This window comes from Motacilla alba, chromosome 3 (assembly GCF_015832195.1).
Source record: "Motacilla alba alba isolate MOTALB_02 chromosome 3, Motacilla_alba_V1.0_pri, whole genome shotgun sequence".
In the NCBI taxonomy this organism is placed as follows: Eukaryota; Metazoa; Chordata; class Aves; order Passeriformes; family Motacillidae; genus Motacilla; species Motacilla alba.
Window position 1 is genome coordinate 82,956,609 of NC_052018.1, and position 17,697 is coordinate 82,974,305.

Genomic DNA, 17,697 nt, shown 5'->3' on the forward strand with positions numbered 1-17,697 from the left:
TGAGCAGGGTGGCCAGTGGACCAACTCACTCAAGTATGTGCCTTGTCCCATCCTTAGGTGACTCCAGCCTGTAGAGCAAAAGGAAGCTGCTCCATTTTGCTCCAAGGCCAAGGAAGCTGCACTGTTTTCAAACTTGTGAGCTATGTGGGCCAGCAGTCCTGAAGGGACCCCTCTAGCTTGAAGTTATGCAAAACACAGATTGTTTTGGACAGGTTTGCACAGAAGAGCACTACTAGGTAAGGTAAGCATCTGGTTGTAAAGATTTCACCTGTTACAAAGCAGGCTATCACTGATTAAAAGCAGAGCAAACCAAAGCAGGAAACCATGGTGCTGAGACCTCTTGAGTTATTGAATTTATTTCTGTTTACTTTTCACCACCCATATCAGACTCCAGAGACATTTATTATAAATTCAAATAGATTATTGAGCAGAGCAATAGCCAGAAAAAGCTGCTGAGGAACTAGAAACAACATTCCCTCAATCCTCTAGGCCTCTCACATCCTCCTCAGCAAAACCTTAAAGTTAGGTCTGAACTAGACCATTTGGGTGGCAGAGACTTCATTTTAGCTGCTTTCCAGGTGAAACAGTATTCAGTTGCCTGAACTAAGCTTGCTGCTGGAGCACAGAAAAGCATCACAGGAGGTGAGATTTAGGGTGCAGTGAGAGAGAGGGCTTAAGAAGCAAATTGCTCTGTGGTGCCACTACAGTGCCTTGAGATCAAGTATCTGTCTCCAGTGAAGTCACAGGTTGGATGATGGGGGTCTGAGAAAGGCTGCGGTGGCAGCCACAAGTTAAGTGTTTCTCAGAAAAGCCAATAAAACCAAGACCCTGAAGTGAAGCGTTTCCAAGACTGCACACCCAAAGCTCATTGGTCCCCGGAGCACTTTATTCAGAGGGATTCATTGGTGGGGTGCTGCAGAGATCCCAGCCTCACCGCTTCCCGATTGGCCCACACAATTTCGTGAATGAGGAAATCAGTCTCCTGTTCCACCTCTGCGTGGCGGAGATCAAGCTCGGTCAAAGTCTTGTTGTTTTCCAGCCCTTTAAGCAGCTGCTTCCCACCATCCTGCAAAAGGATGAGAGGGGATGGTTAAAGGAGGACATCCAAAACAGAAGTGTATTGCTCCTTTTCCCTCCTCCCCAGGGCAACTTCTGCTGCTGTCAGTGGGAGGTCCATGAGATGGTGCCAAAAGGGATAAAGGCCTCCACCCAGGTCCGAAATGTTGCTCACAGGAGAAGTGCAGAGGAAGAGTGTAACCTTATGCAGCTCTCTGTGACATGACACATGCTAATGACTCCCTCTGGGTACCATGTCAGGAGTTCTCAAGCTCATGCTGGTTAATAACACATCTGGCAATGATAACCTGAGAGAGGAGTCTGCTCCCCCCTGTCCCCCGGTTCCCAGCTTACTGCTGGCTGGGCACAAATGGATTAGCGTGCTGTCCCTCATCTTGGCAGTTGTGAGAGCCCCAGAACTGGCAGTTTTCTGTCTGGATGCCATTTCCCAGGCTGGGTTGGCTTTCCTGAGAGGAGTATCTCATGTAACTGAAGACCAGCCTTCATGAGACAGAAAATGTGATGCAGCCTTAGGGAGGCGACCCACTCAGAAGCATTTCCTCCCCCCCCCCCCCCCATACATGAAGCACTGTGTTTAGGGATGTGACAATTTGAACTTTTTTCTGCTGTAGCTATTCTCTTCCAGGTACCAAATGCACCTCCTGTCCCTTCTCCTCCATCCAGATGGCCCCCTGATCCCAACACCCTGCCTCTTAGCCCTTTTGCCAAAAAGGGCAGAGCAAAAAGGACTGGGAAGAGGTCTCTTTTTAATGGGCTACAGAGGTCAGAATTGAATGCTTCTCTATCAAAACCCCCAATTTTCCCAAAGATAATACTACCAGCCACCGTTTGGGCTGCCACGGAACTTCACAAATGGGTAACAGGAGAGCTCATCAGAAGGACGATTCTAAGCACAGAGATTATTATTTACTAAACAAAAATCCTTCTATCCTTTCCAACCTTTGCCCCCTTCTATCATTAAACTCAAATGGTTTTCCACATCCAGGACCATAAAATTTAGAACTCACAAAAGGTTTTCTGCCATCAAATCCTTTTAAAACCCTTGTCAAACACATTGATGCCAATATTCCTGCCAGCAGGGACAGCTGGTCTTGCTGTCTCTTTATTTGACAGTGAGAATAATCGAGGCAGCACAGAAAGTTTAAAAGCCAGCATGATTGCTTTTGGCTGTCTAGTTTCAGATTTCTAAAGCTCTTTTTAATCAGCAGAAGAGAAGCGGTCTGGTTTGTGGGCATGTTGCACACTGCAGCTCTTAGGGATGTAGTAAGATCTGTGGCTGCTCTTCTGTCTAGAAAATGTAAGCCTGTGTTTTAGGAGCTACTTACAAGCACACAGACATGACACTAGTGACCCACCGCACCGCTCCCGGGCCGCAGGGTGAGTTAAAGAAGCTCAACAACCAAGCCAATTTTCTAACAGTGTCCTCTGAGCGTGTGATGGACATGAGAAATTCTGGGAAGGGTGACACTATCTGTGTGCTGCTGAGTGACAGATGGCACAGCAGATCCAAAGCACAGAGTATATGCATGAGACCCTCATCTCATGCTGCCTATCATTAACTACACTCACATGTGCGAAGCATCTGTGATTTTTTTCCAGACATGCTTCCTGGGTTTCAGTTTCCTGGCGGGAAAATCCCTCTCTGCCCAAAAGCCCAAAGCCTCAAAGACAGATTCAGCCCTATGAACAGAGCTAGATGTAACAAGTGAGGTAAATGCATGTTCATGCAGAGAAGGTGTCCTTCTCTTTCCTGACATCTGCTACAGTCTCTTCCCTGCTCCCAACTGATTGTTGTCGTAGCAAGAATGAAAAATGAGGGATGCATTTGCCTCTGTGTCTTTGAGGCAGGCTCAGGATCTGCTTTGCAAGGCCACCACACAGGGTCACAGACTGCGGGCAGAAGAGGCTTCTCTTACCAGCCCCAGGTGGTTGCATGAGAAGTTGATGCTCGTCAGAGTGGTGTTCCGAGCCAGGACCTGGGAGAACACTGCCGCGGTTGGCTCCGACAGTTTATTACTTCCCAGATGGAGGCACTTCAGGCTGGTGTTGGTCAGCAGGGCACGGCCAATCGCCTCCCCGCCTTTGTCCTCCACGAAGTTGAGGCGTAGATTCAGGGAGGTCAGGGTGGAGCTCTCAGCCAGGCCTTGAGCAAGAGCCTGAGCCCCCAGGTGACAGATCTGGTTGTTGCACAGATTTAGGGTTTCTAGTCTGCTGTGGCTGATCAGCTTGCCAAGAGCTTGTGCCCCATGGTCCCTGATGAGATTGTGGGACAAGTCCAGCTCCAACAAGCAAGGGTGATGCTGCAAGTTACGGGCCAGGAGCTTGATCTTGTCATCATCCACTTTGCTTCGTGTCAGCTTGAAAACCTGTGGGCATAAAAACCAGGGTCACTACAACAGCCAAGGCTTTGGACTGAGCTTTGTACAAGATCACCACAGAGTTAAACCTATGGTCCACCGGACAGGATTCATCTCCCTTCACTTCAGACACCTTTAGCTAGCAGGCTCAAGTATTTGCTTTCCTAGTGGGTTGATACTTCCAGCAAGCAGGGCATGCCACTGATATCCCATACCTATTCTAGGGAAAAAGGGTTTGCCTCCTGGAAATGCCTGTTCCTCTCCTCTGATTGCACAAGATCTCTAACTGGTGCTAAATTAAAGCAAGATAAAGCTGTCCAAACATCTGCAGCAGCTAGCAGCAGAACCCAGCCCAGAACCTGTCTGAATGAACACATGCACCAGTGATAACCACAGTACAATGTTCTGTGTGCTTGGGGCATCCTAATAGCCACAAGGGAGGTAATTTCTCTTCTGGAAGCCATATTTCCCAAAGCATGAGAGTCTGTGGGGAGTTCATCCAGCTTACACTGGCTCCACTCTGGATAGCAATACCCACTGATGTTTTGGAGGGGCTGAGTATCTGCACTGCAGTTGCCACAGAGCTGAAGATACTGTTCGTTCTTGGGAGAAAATCCCTCATTGCTCTAAGGCAAGTGTGACTGTTTCCCCACGCTATTCTTGGGGGGTCTTTGCTCCTCTGGGAGAGGCTGACATGCATTCACCGAGCAAAATACCAAAAACCCCTTATGAAAAGTTCCCTCTGGACTTTTCCTCTCCTGCCTCCCAGAACTATATGAGGAGTTAAAACAGTGGAGTGCTGCTGCCTCTTACGCTACAGGCAACAAGTTTTGTGGGAGTAAATATTTTGCTCACTGATCCCCTGACAACCCATTCTGACAAGGACATGGCAGAAAAAGATACTCAGCTCTAGGCCAGCAGGTTAACATCTCTGCACTCTGTCAGAGTCTGTAACTTGCAAGAGGAAGGGTGGTACCAGCAAGCAGAACTGGTCCCTGTATTTCTATCCACAGGCAATTTGAAGACCTAGCTGAGGCAGTAAGGTTCAGTTTGGGGTATATTACTTTCAAGTTACGGCACATCTTCACGGCAGCAGCCAAGTTGGAGCAGTCCAGCTCAGTGAAGTTAAAGAGGCTCCACTCAAAGTTCATGCCACAGTTCTTCACATCGTAAATGAGATGAAGCTCTTCAAGCTGAGGGAGAGCAGTAATGAGAGCTCTCAGGTCGTAGTGATGCATGTAGACCTCACCAATTTCAGCATCATCCTCCGTGTCAGAGAGGTCATTGCTCTCCTCCTTTTGATCCCACAAAGGTGGCAGGAACTGATTGATCTCCAGTTTCCGCACGTAGCCTTTGCAGAGCGGGATGAGCTCTAGGACCTGCTCGGGGTCTGTGGTGTTAGGGATGAAAAACTTCAGAATGTTCTCCAGGTGACGTTCAAAGAACATCCGTTTCCAGCTGTCTCCATAGTTGGAGATGTCACACACTTGCCAGCGCTCCATACAGCACCTCTTCCAGTACTCCTCATGGCTTACTGTGTTGGCAGTCACAGTGAGTGGAAGGCTGGTGGAGAGCCTCTCCACCACCTTCTTTTGGTGCTCAGGCAGAAGATCATTCAAAATAGGGTTCTCTGGAAGAGATAAAAAGAATGAGAGGTTGGTCTGAGCATAGGAACAATTACTGGCACTGTGGTTCTGCCCAAGCCCCCAGCTGCTGATACTGGCTCTCTCCTTGGTTGCCAGAAGCTGGAGCACAGACCTAAGTTGGCAGAACACAAGTAGGATTCATTTGTACATTTCCATATATGACTTCTAACATTTACAATGAAACATCAATGCAATCTGGTTTACTCTCATAATATTTGGGAACTGTGCCAGAAACTGAGCTCCCCATTTAAACTTGGTTTGAATGCGGTTTATATTCAGGGCAGGAATTCTGCTCCCAAGAGAACTAATTCAGCCTTACAGTGATGGGAAAGCTTGGCCTGCCATTTGCTGAACTTTCTCCCTTTTGGTTTCTAAGCATATTGAAGAAAAGTATTTGAGAACAACTGTGTGCTTTTCATGCAGGTCCTTGTGCCTATTTATCTTAATTCAAGCATTGGTCTTACCTCAAATTGATTCCTGTTCCTTTTTGCTGAGGCACACTCCTAGCGTTTAGGTCCACCTTGTTTAAATAAAAACCCTGTTTTCCCAGATACTCCTTCCCCCGAGTCTCTTTCCCAATGCTTGCCCTAAGTCTCAGCTGTCTTCTCTGGTGGAAGTTCTTTGTGTGCAGAAATGCCAGAGAAAAGCCACGTGTACTCAAACCATGAATATTTGGTCATGTGTACACAGTTGTGTTGAGTAACATAAATCATCAGTGAAGAAACTTATCTGTGCATGGGAAACCAGATTATGAAACACAAAGTGGGATTAGCTTTATAGTTCCCCTATTTCTGGGGCATTCTCGTCCCTTTAAGGGCGCTGGCAGTTTTACCATAGCCTCTTCCTGGAAGCTATTTTCCAGTGTCCCACAGCTGACACTGTGGTGACCTTCTCTGCAAAGTCCCACAACACAAGCAGAGGTGGGACTCGTATGGGCAGGGCTGGGCTAGCTTCACTCTGGCTCACCCAGGCCCCACCATGGGCAAGGTGCAGCCTCACAGCTCAGGTAACAGCATGAGGGTCCCCATCAGAACAAGCACACTGCTTTTATGTGTGCACAGTGCAGGTCCAATGCAATTGGCATCAAACTGACTGATCAGGCTGCTGAGACTGCAAGGTTGTCCCAGCTCAGACCCTCAAGTACCTTCAGCTCCTGGCATAAGGCAGCACTGAGCTCCTCTGTACTGTCTTTCAGTCCCAGTGTGGACATAGCCTTAAAACTATCTTTGGTCTTTGCTGCCACTTCACTGAGTCAGCCAAAAAGACAGGCCCTTCTTTTACCCCTCCCAGTCAGTTCTCAGATGAGACAGGCGTCTTCTGTTTTGCTGTGTTTCATCAGTCCACCTGCTTCAAAAGCACATTCCCTGCCTGAGGATATAACTTGTCACATCACCACCAAAAGCCATGGAAGAGGGCTGAGCCTGTGAGTACAATACTGAGATGATAGCTCCTCTGGGCAGGAGCAATTCTGCATCTCTTTGTACAGCACTCAGTACAACAGGGCTCCATCCTTGAGCGCTACCCTAACGTCTGTATGAATCAAGAGCAGGAAACAGCAACTGCACAGCCCCAGTCATGGTTGAGGTGAGTCCAGAAGAGCATGGATGGAAGAAGATGTGATAGAACAAGGTCAGTACAGTCACATCCTGGAGTGCAGCCCAGAGGACTACAGCCGTCCCTGGAGTGTACAAATACATACTTAGCAACTAAACAGTTTGTTTAACTGGCTGCCCAAGGGGATATTTCTCCCCATCTGCTCCTTTGGCAGGGCTGGGTGCCACACTGCCTTTCAGCTGCATCTGCCTGCCTTGTTGACTCTCTGCTCTCTGGAACTGACCCTCTCTCCATGTGTCCTAGAGTAAATGCGCTCCCACTTACTTTCGAAATTGTGAGCGATGTGCTGGAGGCAGAGCTCAGTGAGGTGGGGGACAGTGACCAGGGACCAGCTGAGATCCTCAGTGATGCAGCGGCGTGTATAGAATGGGCCATCAGTGAGGCTGGCCTGAGGTGGACATGGTGAGGGAGTGGATCTGCTCTTGTCACCAGCTTCTGGCTGCTGCATCCTTGCTCAGGACCTACTTCTCCTTCAGGAGAAGCAAGGGGAAAATACCTTGAGAATCACCACTATGTGGTTACCTGCAAAACAAAAAGGCAGCTTTAGAAAGAAGCTAGCAATATTAATGGTCAGCTCACACTGCTCTCCTGTACCACACTTGCCCTTTGCTTGCCTTCTCTGCTTTGGACTGGAAGCACTGCAGCCAAACAACTATTATTCAGCCTCATCTTTATACCCTGCCCTGTACCAAGAGGTCTCTAGGTACCACATGCAATAAGGAGATAATAACGTGGTGTTAATTCAGAGTGCTGTTGAAGAGGATGGACAGGAATTGATTGTTTACTGTCTTTTCCAATAAAAGCAATAGGGGAAGGTGGCAGGAGCTAGGCTTAAAGCAAAGGGTTCTTCACACGGGCTGCAGTTGAACTGGGGAATTCCTTGCCACCGGACACTGTGGATTTTAGGAGTCTTCAGACTCTAAGAAAAGTCCATGATTGAGAAAGCCTTTGAGAATAATGAAATACACAGAAGTCATGTGGCTCAGTGTGAGCAGCTGAACACAGCTGGAGGTGGGGAGAGTGCTGGAGGAAAGAACACATACTTGCATTGTTTTTCTACTCTTCTCCAGGTGTCTGCTTCTAACCACTGTCAGAGATGGGTTTTTGGGCCAGCTGTCCCCTGGTTTGATCCAGTATGCCTGTTCTTATGGCTCTCTAAAGGCAGATGCTTTACAGATGAATACATTATAAGTGTATTCTTTTCCTGCTTTTCTCCATTATTCTCCAGCTGAACTCCTTCCAAATATCCATTAACTGATGAGATGGGTCAGACCTGTTCAGACCACACTGAGCCTAAGCAGATATGAGCTAAAAGAACCAGCCTGGAGCAGAAGGAAGGATGCCTGGTCCTATTAACTTTGCAGAGGTTTCCCAGACCAAAGTTTTCCATTTGCTGTTTCCTATTCCAACCTCAAGGCCAGTGCTCTCAGAATCCCACATGTATGGTTATTGCCTGCAAGTCCTAATGGTTCTCTAACCAGCCAGTCTGAAAGAGGCAGAAAAGACCCCAGGAAGGAATGATCCACTTGAGTTCTGGGTTCCACAAGAGCATCTAGGTCTGATGAGCATCACCCAGGGCATACAGACCCATGCTGATCCTTACTGGGGCTAACTGCACTTAACAGGGCTGCAGGACACCTAAAAGAAGCATGAGGCAGAGGTGGATGGCAATGTCAGAGGTGAGAACACCTTCCTGCATGACCAAGAGGATATCTCAGGGCAGTGGTGGCCTTGCACCACCACAGGGTTAAAGGATCCTGTGGAAGGATAACTGCCATATAGTATCTTTGGCCACCATATCCCTCACCTGAAGGGTGGTTTGATCCCAACCAGCTCCTCCTTTGTGAGGGATGTGACCCAGACAGTGGTCCCTAGATGAACCATCTTAGTCCTTCTTTCCCCTGCATAAGGTTGCTCCTTTCACCTCTGCCTTCCCAGCTGATGCTGCTTCTGCCAGCACTGCCCTCTCCCTGAAAGCTCTGGAGCTGGCTTTGCTAGTCTTACTCCCTCTGCTCCTTCCCCCTCCAAAAGGCATCTGAGGAAGGACCTGCAAAAGAGGGAAGAGAGGAGATCTGTGAAATGCTGAGGTCTAGAAGAGAGGAGCAAATGATTCATGCTGCAAATATGTCAGCAAAGGCTTCTTCAAATGTGCTTGAGGCAGGCCTGGCAGTCAGGAAAGGGTGGGGATGGCAGTGGCAGGGCATTCTCTGGCCCAAAGCAGGAGAATGAAGGGTGCCAAGAACAGGGAAACTGTATTTCCTGGGAGGCAGTGGTGTACAGATGACAAAGGTAAAGGCTGTAGAAAAAGGGAGCCTCATCTGATGAAGGGTGGAAATGGAAAGAGAAGGAATGAGTATTAGGCAGCTGTGAGAATGCCGGGAATCCTTTCCCTGCAAATGTCCTTGTGCCTAAGGAAAGTGCTATGATGATAGGCCACCTTTCAAGGGGAAGAGACCTGATTCTCCCCAGCACACTAGCTCAGCTGAGACCCAACTCCTGGTGCTCGATGGACTTCCGTGGAAGGGCAAAACACAGCTAGAAGGCAGAGAGGTGGCATTAATAGAAGTGACTGGGAAAATTGTTTTCTCCTTGCTCAGTCCTTTGTCCTATTCAAAAAGCATCTGTATCATTTTGTCCCCCAGGCCAATCACAGCTGATTGGAGCTTCTGATGGCTTTCCTGACCTTTTGGAAACAATCATTAAAAGCCAGCTGTTGGGGAGAGCCAGTACAGCATTGGTGGCCTAGGATTATTTCCTGTCTGTTCCAGCAGGTGATGGGATTGCCTGTTTACCGATGGCAGGTTGATTTTCAGAGGGTAGGTAACCCATGGCACATGCAGGGCTGCCAAATGAGTTCCAAGAGTCCAGGCAGGAGACACAGCTGCCCTGAGGCAGCTGCCCAGGCTGCTGAGAGGCTTTCCCTTGATCTTAGCCCCAGAGCAAGCCAGCTCAGCTGACTCCACCATGCCCACTTGTCATTCACTACAAAGCAAACAGGAGCAAGGCTGCAAAGCATCCAAATCAACCCCATGCCTGTGGTGCCAGGTGTGACCCAGAGCCACTGCTCCCAATACATCCATTCCCACCATGCCAGCGTGGTGAGCACACCTGCCAGGTGCCCCTGGCACCAGGGAAGGGCCTCCTTCACTGCTCACCCCCTCTGCCTCGGCTGTAGGAGTCTCACCCAGCCAGAGCTGAGATTCTAAGCCAGTTTCCAGAGCCAGGTTTGCTAAGCACGTATTTAAACACAGGGGTAGCGCCGTAATTCACCATCAATAAACCAAGTCAACACTGTTAATGCACGCTCCTTCCCACCCACTCTGCATACACATCAGTCACCAACCCTAAAAAGGCTTTATTAGACAATATACAATGAACAGAGTCATGTAGTAAATTCCCAGTTTTTTGTCATTTAACACCCAGATCAGACTGAAAAGTAAATAATGCTTGAACTTCTTAAAAAAAATAAAGGAAATCACACTTCCCTTCCCCAGGAGGAACTGACAGAAATCTACTCACACAACCAAATTATGCTGCTACTAACATGCCTTACAAACCTTCTTCAGCTAAACCTGTTTTGATCTGGAAATAAAAGATTTTTGCTCTTTTCATTCACACCAAATCCCAGAGAGACCAAAAAAAAAAAAGAGCTGCATGGAAATTGGTGACCTTTGGCTGATGCTCCTAGGATTACAGAGATCAAAGACATGGAAAAACAGTAAACACTGTGCTTACTGGAGAGTTTGTAAGAGCAGAATAAATTATTTCTGAGGGTGGTTATGCCCCAGCCAAGACTGCATTTGCACTGAAGCTCCGGCTGCCCATTAATTGAGGAAGCTCTTATGCCACTGCAGTAGCACCCTGAAAATGCCAGTTGTTCTGCAGGTGTGCTGACCTTAATGCTGTTATGTGTAGTCCAGGCAAGTCATCCTGAGTCTGGCAAACACCACTGATCTAGTGGCTAACACCACTAGTGGCTAACGCCACTGATCCCACCGACACCTGTGGGGACTTGCCATGCTCTGTAGCACCTCCAAAGGCCAATGCTAAGAGCGCATTAGGACACCGTGTTGCAGGCTAAGCCTGGGCCTGAGACACTGCAATGGGCTTTCTGTGAGTTTTTTAAAAAAAAAAAAAAAAGAAAAAAAAGAAAAAAGAAAAGGCCAAATTAAGAATCTATTTAGCTTCAGGTATCATGAAATTTGTCTGTAATGGGAGATTGGGCAGAGTGAGGCCAGCTGGCCGTTTGGGAATTTGGTTAATGTCACCACTGTAATCCTGGCAGTGTGAAGGGCCAAAACTGTGGTCCTGCATCTCTGTCAGCATGACCTAGGAGGGAAGGGCCACTGCCCTAGCGGAATGTCAGAAAACCAAAAGCCCTTTCGGACCCGAGCACTGCCCACCGCGGGCCCGGGCACTGCGCGCAGCTGGCTCTGCCGTGCCGGCCCCCGGAGGCTCGGGGAGAGGGGTCCCTTCCCCAGGGGCGCCTGGATGTCCCCGCCAGCCCAGCTCCGTGGGATGCCGGCCCTGCGCTCCCCCTTGCCAGCCAAGCTCCTCTCCAGAGACCCCGAGAGGATAGGGAACTCATGGGCGCGGCCGCTCCGGTACGAGTCACACCTGCGAACCGCCGGGGACGAGCCCGGTCACGGGCGCTGGGCGTCGCCAGCCCCGGCAGCGCCGGGGGCCCCGGGGCGAGAGACGTGCGTGTCCCTCCCGACACCTGGGCCTGGCGATTCGGCTGCGGGCTCTGTCCTGCTGCTGCGGGGCAGGGAACGGAGCGGGACCGGCACCAGCCCCGGCCCCGCGCTCGCCACCGCCGCTGTCGCCACGGACGCGGCCGTTGCCGGGGCGGGGCTCCCGCGGGCCGCGACCCCCGGCCGGGCCCCGCCGCGCTGAGGGGTCGCGGCCGCCTCCGAGCCGGGCCCGGGCAGGGCGCCGTGCTCCGCGGCCCCGTCACAGGGCCTGCCCACTGCCGGGGCACGCGGGGCGCCGAGAACCAGCAGGAAGGCAGAGGGACGGGATTTGGGATGGCGCTCCCCCGCCACCCCGCCCCGTGCAGCTGCTGAGAGCTAGTGCCGTGGGGAGTAGGAGCCCCCTCTCCCAGCACAGAGGAACTGTGTGAGCTCGGGGACCCCGTGCTCCACGAGCGCTGGGTGGGGAGGGAGCGTTTGCCGAAGGACGCTCCTGCAGCAGCAGCAGCGGCTGTGGCATCATGGAAAGAATGGGGCAAGGTGTGCAATGCAAATGGTTCTGTACCAGTCAGTATTCAAAGGGTGAATACATCGCTGTCCTCAAGATACCCGTTTCCTTGCATGTTTGCATGGCTAAAGGTATGCTGTCTGTGCCTGAAATGGGCTTACTTCAAGGCCTCATATTTTGGGGCAGAGTGATGTCACAGGCAGGTCTGAGGGGGAGGAAAGCAAATCCGAGAACTCCACTGATGGCAAGAAGATCTTGGTCCATCTGCTGCATGTTCTCTTTGACCTGTTTGTTTTTCATCCTGTTGTTAAGCATCCTCTACAGAGGTGGGGAAAGACCAGAATCCTCATCAAGACAAACATCACGCTGTGGAATATAAAGAGCAAGCAAGGGGAGGAAAACATGCATCTCCTCTTTCCCATTTCTCAGATCTAAGCATTGTAGTATTTGCCAGGGCATTTCCAGCCTGAGACAGGTTTTTCTTTCACTCCTTTGGAATGCTGATGTAGCGGGCACAAGAGGAGTGCAGCCAGCCTGTGCCCCGTGGGAGCATACATAACACTTGTGCCAGCTCTCATGATAGTCCTGCAAGTCCCATAATAGCTGGCAGTTTTAGGAAGCTGTGCTGACTTTCATATAAAATTTACCTCCTGGTCATGAAGAAGATGTTAAAAGCATGATCCCAGATCGCCCCAAAGGCTCAGCAACAAAACAATAAATGCAAAGAGGCATAGGTTAAAAAAAAGGATCAAGACTCTGAGGCTTCCTTTGTGAATTTCAAAGATGGAAAGTTAGACCTTGGCAGCAATGTACTTCTTTTTCTGGGTGTGGCCTGATTCTGTCACTCAGCTCCCCAGAAGACAGTGTCACTGCCTGTGAGTCAAGCTGGTGTTTAGCACAGTGGGGTAGTCAGAAGGCTTGCAAAGCCCTTCACAAACGCTGGCCTCACACTGACCATGTTACTCCTGGGAACATATCTCCAGGGCTTTTGAGACCTTGAAAAGCAGAAATGAGAGCAACATAAAGCCAGGGATATTTTCTCTTGCACTGATTTCCATGCACACGTTCAGTCAGACTCCTGAATTGCAAAGGAGATAGCCAAACCAGATCCACAAAAATAGCACCCCTGAGCTGCCTGCATAACAGTGATCAATCTCTGAGCTGAGCCTTCAGCAAGCCATCGACACTGAGATTTTTTGCCCACCTCATGGACAATATAATGCAAATGTCATGTTTTGGAGACTTCACAGTCCAACAGAGTTCAGCTGTGTCTATCCCGTCATTGATTCCAGAGACAACAGTGCCCAATATTGCAGTCAGTTGTCAAAATGGATGCAATCAGGTGTTGAATCATATGCTGAAAAGAAGCAGTGGTAGTCCAAAAATAGCTGTGTTAACTCTTTCTGTACTTTAGCATTTATTTCCATATGTAGACATTAGTGTTGTTCCCAGTGGGGTGTGCAGTGGCAGTTGCTCCTTAAATGCTGTGGAGTAGGGATGCAAAACATTGTGTCCATTCCCATTCCCACTGTTGACAGCTGAGAGTAAGGATGAGGGAAGGTGCTGCTTCCTGGCCCTAGTGACTAAGGCATTGTCCTACCAGCAGACCCCAGGTGCCCTCTGTATCCCTGCAGCTACCAGGTCTCAGATTTCCCCTAGACAGCACCTGTGATGGTGTTGTGCATTATCAGCTCTGCCAGCTTTGCCTGGAGTTGGAGGACGGTGTAACAACAGTCAAACCTCATATCACAACAAATAAATTGGACAGGAGCCAGGTCCTGCAGTGCCTTGTGTGGGAGGAACACATCCCACAGGGCATCTTCTGCTGCTAATGTGAAGATTCAGGTGCTGTTCTGGAAACAAAGCTGTGGCTATAGGGTGACAACCTCTTTTAGTGTCCCAGCATGATGGACGAGAAACATTATCCTCCCTGGCTTTGCCCAGCCACCAACGCATCCTGCAGCCAAGCATTTCTTCTCTTCCTCTCCATCTTCCTCTCCCTCTCCTTCTCTCCAGTTACACCAGCACCAGCTGTCTCTTCAGGGACTGTAGGAACACATCTGGTGAGCTTTCTGTCCACAGCAAGTAGCAGGGTGTTTGTTTGCAGTGGCAGCTGGAGGTAGAAGGAGTGGAAAAAAACCCCTCTCTGTGTATGTGTCCTCCTGGTCAGCTCTGCTAGGGCATCTCCTGCAGCCTGCAGTGTCCTCACATCACACCATGATGGCCAGAAGTCACCACACCAGTCCGGGATATCATTTCATTTGAGCGCTGTGCTCCATGTGGGGCAGCCTCTCTAGCTGATGCCTGCAGCGAGGCAACCTCCATCTGTCAGATGTGGTTCATCTCTCCGTGGGGAAGAACCATGGGCACAGCTGAAGGTCAGGTTTGAGAGGAGCCTATTGGTGTTTGATGTCTGCCTGACACCAAAGGGATTCACTAGGGTAGGAGCCAGTGAGGTTTGTCCTCAGCACTGATGGAGTCCTCTTTCGTTAATGGCTTCTATCCTTTCAACAAGGAGCACAGAAAGTTGCCAAAACTGGGCAGGACTCAGAAAATTGAGGATGCTGAGGAGCAGGGACTGGCTCCAAAGCTCTATTTCCAGGCCCTCCTCTGGCTGGCTCCCTGCAGCTCTTGCTGGAAAACACTGCTTACAAGCAGCCAGCAGTTCCTGGAGTCCTGGGGGAAGCAGCAAAACAAATGACATCCTGGAAGGAGGAAAATTGCCCCAGTACAGCCAGTGCTGAAGGATGGGGCAGCAGGATGCTCTCTGTGCTGCTGCTCTCCCAAAGCTTTCTGCTCTCCCCGGGTCGCAGCAGGAACCATGCAGCTGCTGACAGCTATTAATAGATGGGGAGAACGTGGGCTCTTTTTCCTACTGCTTCCTGGGATGAATGGTAATTACCCTTAATGAGACTGGATTTGGTTCTACCTCCTACCTTCCAGCCCCCTTGCCTGTGCTGGCAGGGAGAGCCCAGCCCATCTGCTGCCTGCACTGGCTCTGTGGGGAACGGGGCTTGGCAGCAGGAGTGCAGGCTCATCTCCCCAGGACATCCTCGAGGCCTTGCTCGAGGATGCTGGGCACAGGGCAGGAGGCAGAGCCTGCCAGCTGACAGGCTGCAGCAGCTCCCCTCAGCCTGGCCTTTCCAGTGCACACAGGGGGCCCCGTGGGGGGTGAGATCAATCATCCCACCACAGGCTGAAGGTGCAGCTGGCTTGGATGCTCTCACTTTGAGATTAATTAAAGAGACAAAACAAGGGAACAAATAATCAGTGAATCTGACCTGTTGCTATGATTGGCATCCCCATCATCATGCATCACACCAAGGTTTGTGAAAAGGGGTATCCTTCCTCCCTTGCTGGTACAAAACCAGCCCTAGAATATTCCTAGACTTGCCCTCCATCTTCCACAGGGCACAGTCTAGCTGCCATAGGTTAATCAGGATATGACCTGCGCAAGGGGGATGGTTCTGTTCTCACACAACTGCGCCTCTGGCCTGAACTCTGAAGCAGGAAGGTTTCCTTCGTTCAGGTTACTTCAAAAATACTGCATCAATAGTGCAGGAGGTTTTCTTCATCCACTGGGAGGCTGTGCCTCCTAGGAATCACCTCCAAATAGATGGATGCAAATGTTAAATCTTTCTTGTGCATCCCAGACTCTGGCTCTGGGGCAGGATATCCTCGGCATTAGCGTTTGCCCAAGATGCTTGGTAAGGCTGCACTTCACAATCCCACTTCTCAGCTGTCCTTCCCATCTGGACAGCCACAGCGCCTCAATGACTCTTTACCGCTCCCTGAAAACTTAGATTTTTCCTTTCTTGGTTCAGCGTAGCAGCTGGTAACACTTTCCACCATGGGAACCCCTTCCCTTCACTGACTCTTGCTGCTTGCAGCAGGACAAGAGGTAAAAGGCTGCTCCATCTTGCCAAGCTGAAACTTCCCAGGCGAGACAGTTTATTTGCCTCTTAGTTTTTAATTAGTTTTTGTCCAGGTCATATGTTTTCTTGATTGAATCAAAGAAACCTTCCTGCAGGCAGGATCTGTGATCTGTGCCCAGGGACCAACTGGTTCCCATTTGCAAACCCCTGCCTCCTTGCTTCTGGAGCCCTCTCTTTTTCCCTCTCTCCGAGATCCCTCCAACGTCAGACCAGAAGTTTCAAGTCCCTCTGCTGACTCCCACTCAGCCCCTTGTGTTGCATCCAAGTGCCAGATGGCACTCTAGGATCGAGAAGGAGCTGTGCCAGGCTCCCCTCCCTTTCTCTCCCCCCTTCGATCTAGGGAAAAGAGACAGAGAAACAGCACTGCCAGATTTCAGGCTGCCGTGTTTGTGCCAGCTTCTGTGGTCTTCAGCCCCACTTCCAGTGGCATTGACATGGGAGATACTGGCACAACCCTGGAGCAAGGGGTGCCGGGGAAGAGAGGACCTACTCTGAAGCTGTGCCCAGCTCTGTGTTAATAAACAACCAATGCCGAGGACACAACCACATCCACTGCTTCCTCCATGCTCCCCCAGCCCTGCTTCCTTCTTTCCTTGTTGGAAAATTTATTGTTTGCCCAGGGTTGCTCACCAGCACTGGGTAACTGTCTGCAAAGGTCTGCAGGTCTGAAGGTTTAGCAAGCTCCTTTTGGGCAGGACAAGTGCCCAGGACCCCTATATTGAAATGAGGAGGAGAAGAGGAAAAGCAGAGCAACTGCCCTGCCAGAATGTGGATCACAGAGGCTGTGGGCAGCAGAAACATCCTGTTTGTGAGTCCTGCTGGGAGCATGGGGTTGTGTTTGGACAGCAGAAGGAACTTGGGGAGGATGTGATCAGATATTCCCAGGCTTTCTGCTTCAGATAGCTGTGTTAGCACAGTGCCTGCTGCTTTTGGCTCAGAACTGGCTGGTCCCTTGAATAAACCCTCCTTTCCTGGAGGGACTCTGGTGCTTTTTGCTGGCTCTTCTTGATGCTCAGGGATGGGCATCTCCATTAGTACTGCCTCGGCTCTAGGGTCTCTGCTGTCACTACTGTGTCACAGCAATCCCCACAGGTCCTGTCCCTGGAACATGTGTCTCCTCACTGCCAGGTTGCTGTCACTTAACTCCATGGAGGGGATGAGGAAGACGTGACCCTTAGTAGAGTCCAGGAGGAGACATGCACAGAAGATATGAGATGCATCCTGCTGCAAGAGGGCTGGTAATGAGGGAGGTAATTCATATAGAAACACTGATCACTGAGATTTTGCTAGCCTTCCTCCTCAGTTCCTGGTGAATGGGGTGCTGTTGTGTCCTTGCCAAGGATGCCAGCTGTGGCCAGCTTCCCTCGGCCGTGCTGGTCACATTCTGGCCTGCCCTGTCCACCTGGCTGCAGGGCTCTGTGATGTGGCATCACCACTCGACCAGGCTGGCACTGGCCGCATGAGTCAAGTTGGGGTGCCTTGTGGGAGAAGAGCTGGCTGCATATTTGCTTGGAGGAGGGAAAGCTTCTAGTTAGGGACTTCTATTCCTGTCTGGGCTTGCTGCAGACTTCACGACATTCAGAGCAGGTGTGAAGCTTTTCCCTTACCAGGCTGGGGATGAGAGTTAGTGGGAGGCTGTTTTCCAGCACTCTCATGGAGATGATCCATTGGTTTTACATTGGTTTCTTTTTTCCCACAGGATGGTCCATGATTTGCATTTTAGCTTGTGACTCTGTGTCATTCCCTTCTCTGCCCCAATTTCCACCTCTCCTTGTTGTGCTGAATTTAGATAAATCCAAGTGCTTGCAACAGTGTAGGTGCTCTAGAGGGACGTGAAGCAGGATCAGGTCCTATAGCACAGGCTATAGA

General features: G+C 50.3%; 1 protein-coding gene across 2 annotated transcripts; it reads right to left on the minus strand.

Moving 5' to 3' along the window:
- Positions 1 to 62: 62 nt before the first annotated feature.
- Positions 63 to 11,449, minus strand: TCTE1 (t-complex-associated-testis-expressed 1). 2 transcript variants are annotated; one of them, XM_038132451.1, is made up of 5 exons: positions 11,312 to 11,449; positions 6,959 to 7,216; positions 4,499 to 5,064; positions 2,994 to 3,443; positions 63 to 1,066 (listed from the first exon to the last, which is right to left on the minus strand). In XM_038132451.1, the coding sequence occupies exons 2-5, from the start codon at positions 7,140 to 7,142 to the stop codon at positions 890 to 892; spliced, it is 1,377 nt and encodes a 458-aa protein (XP_037988379.1). In that variant the 5' UTR covers positions 7,143 to 7,216; positions 11,312 to 11,449; the 3' UTR covers positions 63 to 889. The 2 variants fall into 2 exon arrangements, with proteins under 2 accessions (XP_037988379.1, XP_037988380.1); XM_038132452.1 differs by lacking the exon at positions 11,312 to 11,449 and having other exon boundaries at positions 6,959 to 7,530.
- Positions 11,450 to 17,697: the final 6,248 nt, after the last annotated feature.

Bases quoted from the DNA above. Each gene is read 5' to 3' on its own strand.
- TCTE1 (XM_038132451.1), bottom strand. From the start codon at position 7,142: ATGCAGCAGCCAGAAGCTGGTGACAAGAGCAGATCCACTCCCTCACCA. The intron at 5,065-6,958 runs GTAAGTGGGAGC...TATCTCTTCCAG, and splicing joins CATCGCTCACAATTTCGAAA to AGAACCCTATTTTGAATGAT. The intron at 1,067-2,993 runs GTAAGAGAAGCC...ATCCTTTTGCAG, and splicing joins CATGCAACCACCTGGGGCTG to GATGGTGGGAAGCAGCTGCT.